Consider the following 8,742-nt stretch of genomic DNA (forward strand, 5'->3'; position numbering starts at 1 on the left):
GATAACCATGGTGCCATGTTTATTTTTTACTCATAACCGTGTATTAAGCGAAACATCTATGATATAGTACAGAGATTATATTGGGTGCTGGATGTTCCACAAGATGTTTACAGTAGTACCTGCAGTGAAAAGAGGTTCTATAAACTTACCTTGGAAAGGCTGAGCAAACTTTCCTATACTGAAGGCACAGCTAATACACAGATGCATAGTATTTAAGTTAGGTGACAATTTGTGGTGTAATTGACTTAACTTGAACCAATATTCTTAAAGACGAAAGGCATCAGTTAACCAAAACACAACAGTACCATAACAATGTTTAACATGCATCAATACAATTGTCAACTCTTAAGATTTTTTATTTTTTCCAATAAGTACATTGGTTTCAAAGTGATACCAGCAAAACAAAAGTCAATATAAATAAAACACTGGTAGGGAGAACAAAAAAAAATTCTAATTAGCCCACTTAATGCTCAATTTAAAAAGCAATGAACAGAGGACAAACTGCAAACACATTCCCTCTGTTCTGCTGTTTCTTCCCCTTCCTCTCAGATTGACCAGCAAACCTTAAGTAAAACTCTTGCACTGCTTTATCATATTTACATGTAACAAACAGAAAACAAGTGACAAAGCCTGGAATGCTGGGAATCATTACAAAAGTGAGATAACTGTAGATACACGTACAGCAGGAGGAACATAGGCCACTGGTAAGAGATAGGGTCCATTAATTTACATAAGGAAGCACCTAGTTGCTAACAACAGAGTGGTAACAACTGACAACAGCTTCATATAAACCTTTGCCCAAAGACAGAAATATGGCACAGTAAGAAAAGTTTCATTTAAACTAGCTTAACTGAATCTCTTACAATGATGAGCTTTTTTTTTTTCTTCTTTCTTGAGATATCACATGATAGCTTGCAGCAAGAGAAGGATGTCTTGCAAAAGATTTCTGGGCCACACTCAGGAAACATCTGGTGAAGAGGGAGATGAAACAAAATACAAAGAAAAGAAAAAAGAATTGTTACTTTAACTTCCAAAAGATCCAAGACTCTCACTTCAAGTATTTGCCAGTGAGATAGGAATGTGGAAATGATTAAATAACTCACAGCTTGCAGGTTGTTCCCCGAATCGTCGCATCAACTGATCATGTGTGAACTTCACAAAGGTGTCATATTGTTCTGAAAAGTACATGACAGGATATAAGAATTACTATTGTGCAACAAAGTTGTGAAAACTTATGTACATTATTGGAACTAATCTTCTGGACTTCTAATTATAATCCCCCCCCCACTGACTTGTCTCATCTATCATGTGGATCACACACGTGTGAAATATTATTGACTGTGGTCAGGAATCAATTCAAATCTGGCTTTGTGAAGTGGGAAAAAAAAACAAAAAAAAACATTTGCCTGTTGTGACACAATTTTGAGAATTTGTTTGCTTTGTTTACTTTTAAACAGTAATGTGATATCTTTTGTATTTGACAGCTGGTCAGACTATTAAAGCACTTCAAGACAAGACTTAGGGCTCTTTAACCTTATCGAGAATTTGACATTTCATATATTTAATTATAAATGTACCATGCTGATCCCTTTTTACAATCAGTGATTCAAAGAAAAGTGCATTAATCAATTAACAGAACGTTTACCATCAACAATTTTGCTTATCAACTATTCGCAGCAATGCAAAAACATTTGCTCCTTCCATTTTTTTTCAAATGTGATGATTTGAAATTGGAAGCCTTTAGGTGTTGGGTTGATGACAGATCTGTGTTGTTCTGAGTCATAACAACTTGCTCAATGTGCACCAACCTGCCAGTTTTGAGGTCATGGTCTCCTCATATTCCTCCCGCACCTTCTCTTCCTTTTCTTTCAGCAGGCGTTCACAGATCATTCCGACTTGTCTGAGGGTGAATAATGGCTGTTCTTTTCTAGTAGGAGAAACCCCTCCAGAGGACGTTCCTGTGAAAATCAAACAAAAAAACCCCTAAGAATCATTGCGTGTATGGTATTTCTAGTTGCCTGAATACATGCCACGGTCATTTCAGAGCAGTCTCTCCTGTAAGGCGGTGTGTTACTCAACCCACCTGGCATGCTGGAAACATTCATAGTGGACGACTGGGATGGGGACTCTGGAGAATAGCAGCACTCTGACTGTTGGTAGCCTGCATCTAGATGCTTCCTCTTTTGAATGCGTTTGTACTCCTGCTTGATGCTGTTGAGGATTTGTTCTAGTTGGACAAAAGAAAGTAAAAAAAAAAAAAGACAGAGAGAGAGAGAGGTTGATCAGTGAAGTGAAAACAGCTGACATGTTAGGACATCTAAACATTGGTAAGCTTATCTGTTTAAGAAGTACTACCCTGAGCCTTCCTCGTAGCACTTATTGCACTCGTATTAGTTGTTGCACTTACTGTATTCGTATCAGTTCGCTGCACTTATTGAATTTGTATTAGTTTACTGCACTTATCCTATTCGTAGTAGTTTGTAGCACTTACTATATTCGTATTAGTCTGTTGCAATTATTGTTTTCGTAGTAATTTGCCTCTGCACTATACTTTTGCTCTGGTTTATGCTTTAAGATGCTTGTTTAAGAAAGGAGATGCACTTATGACTTCTGGTGACTAGTAGTTCTCTTGAATACCTATGTTGAATACACTTATTGTAAGTCGCTTTGGATAAAAGCGTCTGCTAAATGACTGTAATGTAATGTAATGTACTGGTTAGTGTTTTCTGGTAGTGTTGCTAATACCTCTCACCAAGCAGGCCAACATCAGTCACATTACCTGCACTAAGCCTTGACGACGACTCCCCAAATGGCGAGGGCTCCATGCTCAGATACTTCCTAGGGGATGAGGAGGAGGAGGACGAGGGGGACACGGGGATGCATCTCCGTCTTTTCGGGGACGTTGGACTCAGCAGAGGATCGAAATCCATGGTCCTCTTCAGGGTGGCTCCACACGCCATGACTTCAGGGTTTAAATGGGGAGAGAGGAGGGGTACAAAGCAACAAAACAGCACATTAACCCAGACTGGTGTAACACGCCCTGCTAGTGACAGTGGGGATTGTAGCTTACATGCTAACCAGAATGCGCAGCTGAGGCTTTTCTTTGGAGTGTTTGCTAGCAGGCTAACGCTAGCTGTAGCCGCTAGCTAACACTCACAAAAAGAAAACAAAGCTAACGTTAGCTCCGGCACACAACACGTCCCGGTTCAACGTTTGAATACAAACACAGCTTGCTTACCTTATTCAGGCTGGACGTTACAAACACTCAAAAGTGTTTGTTCTTTAAAAAAGTTGCTTCTCAAAAGTTGCGCTGACGATCCGCCGGCTGCGGGCCAACTGTGCGCTGCTGGACGGGGGGAGCTAGCCTTGTTTCTGCTGGGCTGTCGGCTTCTCTCTCGCTGGTGACGTCACAAGCGAAATGCGCCGCAAGGCATTCTGGGTAATGTAGTGAATTGTGGTGATAATGAGAAATGGAAGGTTATTATCGTCGTCCTCGTTCACATGAAAGCCAAACATTCACGTGTTGGATTTAATTTAATTTAATTTGAGCCTCGTTATGCTGTAATATAATTTATCAGCTTGATTAAGTACATAAGCAACACAATGGATGCATGGTGTCTCTTTTCTCTCCACAAGAGGGCAGTGTAACATAAGAAACCTCATTCACTTATTATGACCATAGCCTGTCATGAGGAAACACAATACATTACATTACATCACATTACATTACAGTCATTTAGCAGACGCTTTTATCCAAAGTGACTTACAATAAGTGTATTCAACATAGAGAACTACTAGTCACCAGAAGTCATAAGTGCATCTCCTTTCTTAAACAAGCATCTTAAAGCATAAACCAGAGCAAAAGTATAGAAACAAACTAATAGGAATACAATAAGTGCTAAGCGGAAGGCTCAGGGTGCAATACCATAACTATAATTATTCTCTCTGTATTTATAAGATTTTTCTCTTAGTTATTGTGGTTTTTTTTCTTACTTACTTGTTTAAAATACTTGTTTGTTTTTTCTACTATGTCTCTTGTTTGCACTATATCTATAAAGGATATATAAACTACAGTACATTACATTACAGTCATTTAGCAGACGCTTTTATCCAAAGAGACTTACAGGAAGTGTGTTCAACATAGAGAACTACTAGTCACCAGAAGTCATAAGTGCATCTCCTTTCTTAAACAAGCATCTTAAAGCATAAACCAGAGCAAAAGTATAGTGCAGAGGCAAATTACTACGAAAACAATAATTGCAACAGACTAATACGAATATAACAAGTGCTACAAACTACTACGAATATGATAAGTGCAGTAAACAGATACGAATTCAATAAGTGCAGCGGACTGATACGAATACAGTAAATGCAACAACTAATATGAATGCAATAAGTGCTACGAGGAAGGCTCAAGGTAGTACTTCTTGATATTGATCTTCAATAGACATTTGCCACAACCTGTACTTATCCCTAAACTATATATTTTGCATACTGTGACTGTTGCACATATTGTATCTATTTTAGCATATTCATATCTACCCCTTCGCCTGCTGCTTATTTGATATATATCAGCACTTTACATAAGTACATCACTCTGCGCTTTTTGCACTTCCGATCGATGCTAAACCACACAATGCTGTCTCAGTACTTGTACTTTGGCAATGAAGTTGAATTTTATCTAATCTAATCTAATCAATAAAGTTGAATCTAATCGAGTCAAACAAGCCAAAAAGGTCTGGCCTGGCCTACAGCTTCAAACATACATTCACTCATAATATTAGCCGCAGGTGAGGATGGGATGTTTTGCTGAGAATTCATTGTTTTATTGAATAACAGACACCTGCTATGTTGACAAAATTATGATAAAAATAGACAAATTTCATATGTTTATTGAACTCATGTCTCTGCTTATACACACTGTTATGAGACACAATGGCACAATGGATGCTTCACAGAAATACCAAAGTGTAGCTCCTCACAAAATGCTGTAACTGTTTCAAAAGCACATGTGTTATTATTAAGTACGTTACATTCTCAAATCACGACAGACTAAAGTTTTGATTTGATCCAAAAGCTGTTCATATTTCAAAGTATGACTCACCATTTTGCTTCGCGAAGTAAAAGTAAAAAAATATGCAATAAATAAATAAATAAATAAAATGGCAAATTTTACAATTGTATGGTCTTCATTAATAGCTAATTTCACATACAAGCAGTGTGCTATCATTCAAAACTGACATGTTGCATGAAAGTAGACACAGTTTCACCTTGCATTAATGCCACTATGATGTAATGTTAAAAAATAAAGAATAAAATGGAACTGGAGCTGGAATCTGTAACTTAATGCATTTTCAAACCACAGCAAAGGAGCTGTGGTCAGAGCTGAGTGCTGTGTTTGTAACGGTTGTTACAGAAAAAACAGGTTCTTGTGAATACCACTATATTTTTTACTGAAGAAAATAAGATCCATTTGGCATCATCATCATCATCATCATCAGACTTGTGCAATGTAACAAACCATTTTTCAATAACAGAGTAAAGAGATAATGCACAGTTTGTAGAGTCTCATTGCACTCTGCCATACAGCTATAATAACATATTACAGATTTCAGCTTGAAAGCAACAGAAACTTGTCATTTAGCTCTGTATCTAAGTCATTTTTTGGCACATTTCACAGTAACAGAGCAGTGCACTAGGAGGATCGGGGCTATTCTACAATAACTTCACAGTTATATCAGAGCAAGGCAGCTTCTCTCTTAGACCGGCTCCGCAGCAGAAGGCCCAGTCACTCCAGAAACGGTAACCTGGGCTACTTTTACTCGAGGCTTTCCACAGCTGGATCCATCTTTCCCCGCCCCGCCTGAAGTGCCTCTCACACTCCTGCTGTTCCAGTCGCTCTCAGCGCTGTTGTCCAGAGGCTGCGTCGCTGCCTGGCACACGCGGCAGATGTTGAGGAAGGCCCTGCGCAGGTCCTTGCTCCTCATGGCGTAGATCACAGGGTTCACGGTGGAGTTGAGCAGGGTGAGCATGCTGCAAAAGGCAAACACAGTCTTGATGAAGTCATTCACCTTCCCAAAGAGGTCATAAACCATGATGGCAAGAAGCGGGCCCCAGCAGATGATAAGGGCCACCAGGATCAGAACCAGGGTTTTAGCCAGGCGGAGGTCCATCCGGGCCTGCTCGGGCCTCACTGTCTGCACTTTGGTCCCCTCTGCAGTGTAGACAATCACGCTCCTCTGGGAGCTGCGGCTCAGCATACGGACGGCATGGTGGTGGGATTTCCAGAGGATGAACATGTAGGCGTAGATGATGAAAAGGACCAAGATGGTTGTCATCCCGATCCAGAACATCAGGTACTTCTGGTCGATCAGAGGAAAAATGTCAGAGCAGACAGAGTTGAGACGCTTGCAGTTCCACCCCAGCAGCGGCAGCAGTGAGAAGACGATAGAGATGGTCCACATCACACTGAAGGCAATGACTGCTTTAGTCTTTGTGACGATGCGTTTGTACGCCATCGGCCTGTGGATGGAGATGTAGCGGTCGATTGCAGTGAGAAACAGACTGCCTACGGAGGCGGTGAAGGAGGCGATGACCCCGGCCAGCTTGAAGAGAAAAATATTGGGGCTGTCCTTCCTGTGGAGGACATGGAAATCCAAGAAGCTGTAGACAAAAATGATGCTGCCTATCAGATCAGCCACAGCCAGGCTGCCTATGAAGTGGTAGGAAGGCCGAGATCGAAGCGTCTGGGAGTGTAGGATCACGCACAGCACCATGAGGTTCTCCAGCACCGTAAATGTTCCCAGGGTGAGCGCCAAGATGGCAACGGCAAGCTGCTGACCGGGAGTCAGAATCATAAAACACTCCATGTTGTCCACAAAGTCCTCCCCACACTGTGTCGCCCCTCCACTCTCCACAGATGTGCCATTGCTCAATAGAAAGTCTGATACATTGGTGGGGAAAATGGGAGCGAGGCCGCTGTAAATGACCTCCTTATTTACACGGACGAGTCCGGGGAAGGAGTTACTGATCGAGGCAGAATGAGGCTTCTCAAAGTGGACTCGGTTCTTGATTAGAGTCGAGTCATTGGAGGTGTCGTCGTAGCTGGCGTCGTTGGAGCCGAGATACTGGACACCTGTTGTTAATGTACTCATCGTGGTGCCCGCTATCCTGTGCAAAGCCAGCTTCATGGCTGGTTTGTGGCTGTAGAGATGCTCAGTGGAGAGGAGTGCGGCGTTACAGCTTTAGATCCATACAAAAGGACATCTACGGAAAAAAATAGATTTTTTTTCTATAAGGAACACAATACTTTATCCCAAAAATTACTTAATACATCTTATAACATTCAAATAATAAATGTTTATTAAAATATTAGAATACATTAAGTAACATCAATGGTTATCATTATGGAAAACATATTAGTTGCTGGGAGATTTTGGGGGAATATGGTATCAGCCAGCTGACTCCGGAACAGATGCATCCCAGACAATAGTGGGAAACTGAACAGTTGATGACAAACCTGTGCAGCCTCAGGGGAAATCATTGCATTAAGTATGTAGGACAGACAGGCTTTCTTATTAATTAAAGCAGGTCATAAAGAATTAAGCTGTTTTCTGTCCATAATCACTGGATTAATTAAGCAAGATAAAGAGTACAAATATCTGTCCAATGATCCATTTACATAGTGATGCCAGTAATGATGATATCAATTATCAACTGTTACTTTGCATGAATAAGACACATTAAAAGAGCAGAAACAATGTTGGCTAACAATTGAACATGACCTGACCTGTTGTAAAAAAAAAAAAAAAAATGCGTTAAAAGAAAATATTTAGTGCTGTTTGGAACAATGCTTTGCGAATATATCGGCCAATAAGACAAATTAAGCACCTCCAAAGAAATTAAAATAGAAATTGAAAATCATCACGACAATTGCAACAAAAAAAAAAAAACATACCTTGATTGTGTCAGAACAAACATCCTCCCACGATACATGATGGAATAAAAGAAGAATGAATTAAACTGGGAGTAAACCAGTCTGCTGTCTCAACTCTCTTCACCAACAGTTGCAGCAACTCCAAAGATAATTGCAACCCAGGGTGAGAAATGTTTTTTGTTTTTCTGATTAGCTTGCTGACAATGTCGATGTGGAGAGAGAGAGAGAGAGAGACATAGAGAGAGAGAGTGTTTGTGGAAGCGGGCGGTGTTAAGGCTCCTTTTTGTGCGCCTGCTGGTCACGTGGTTGAGGTGTTTGAGTGCATTAGACAGTGCAGCAGCAGATAGTTCATCCCTGAGCATCATCCACACCTATTTATACAAGATCAAACCAGCTGCTGCAGGCAATATATGATAAAACAGCCTTCATGTCTAATGTTTCATAGTTCAGTGTCCCAATAATAATATTAATATCAATAATAATACTGTTTGCTAGTCTGACCTGATTAAAACCCAATATGTAGAAATATCATATCTAAAGGTACTCAACATTTCACTAATGTTGAAAAACCTTCAATTTGCCACAATTTTATGATAAGTCATAGTTTTTTTAAACCAAACAAAGACATATTTTATGTTCCATATGATATGTGGGCTATGTGTGAATACATACTTATTTTGTCATCCAGTCAAATAAATGTACAGTTTGTAATCCAAAACAGTCAAATTATTTGTGTTTTTGATCCACAAGACGTCAGTTTGATCTAATTTCTTTATTTCTAAGAACATCACACATGAATCAACATT

General features: G+C 40.0%; 2 protein-coding genes across 2 annotated transcripts; both read right to left on the reverse strand.

The window, feature by feature from the left end:
• Position 1: 1 nt before the first annotated feature.
• On the reverse strand, positions 2–3,401 carry LOC129103323 (akirin-2-like). Its single transcript, XM_054613731.1, has 6 exons — positions 3,239–3,401; positions 2,780–2,962; positions 2,084–2,227; positions 1,809–1,958; positions 1,104–1,175; positions 2–968 (listed from the first exon to the last, which is right to left on the reverse strand). Exons 2-6 carry the CDS (start codon positions 2,958–2,960, stop codon positions 958–960), a joined length of 558 nt encoding a protein of 185 aa, XP_054469706.1. The 5' UTR covers positions 2,961–2,962; positions 3,239–3,401; the 3' UTR covers positions 2–957.
• A 2,310-nt stretch (positions 3,402–5,711) lies between these two features.
• Positions 5,712–8,078, reverse strand: LOC129103858 (cannabinoid receptor type 1B-like). The gene is made up of 2 exons (XM_054614478.1): positions 7,958–8,078; positions 5,712–7,266 (listed from the first exon to the last, which is right to left on the reverse strand). Exon 2 carries the CDS (start codon positions 7,188–7,190, stop codon positions 5,760–5,762), a length of 1,431 nt encoding a protein of 476 aa, XP_054470453.1. The 5' UTR covers positions 7,191–7,266; positions 7,958–8,078; the 3' UTR covers positions 5,712–5,759.
• Between the last annotated feature and the right edge of the window lie 664 nt (positions 8,079–8,742).

Source organism: Anoplopoma fimbria, chromosome 15 (assembly GCF_027596085.1).
Source record: "Anoplopoma fimbria isolate UVic2021 breed Golden Eagle Sablefish chromosome 15, Afim_UVic_2022, whole genome shotgun sequence".
NCBI classification, from domain to species: domain Eukaryota; kingdom Metazoa; phylum Chordata; class Actinopteri; order Perciformes; family Anoplopomatidae; genus Anoplopoma; species Anoplopoma fimbria.

Coding starts and splice junctions, on each gene's coding strand:
- LOC129103323 (XM_054613731.1), bottom strand. CDS start 2,960: ATGGCGTGTGGAGCCACCCTGAAGAGGACCATGGATTTCGATCCTCTG. Junction 1,959..2,083: donor GAATGTTTCCAGCATGCCAG/GTGGGTTGAGTA, acceptor TGATTTTCACAG/GAACGTCCTCTGGAGGGGTT. Junction 1,176..1,808: donor CATGACCTCAAAACTGGCAG/GTTGGTGCACAT, acceptor TGTACTTTTCAG/AACAATATGACACCTTTGTG.
- LOC129103858 (XM_054614478.1), bottom strand. CDS start 7,190: ATGAAGCTGGCTTTGCACAGGATAGCGGGCACCACGATGAGTACATTA.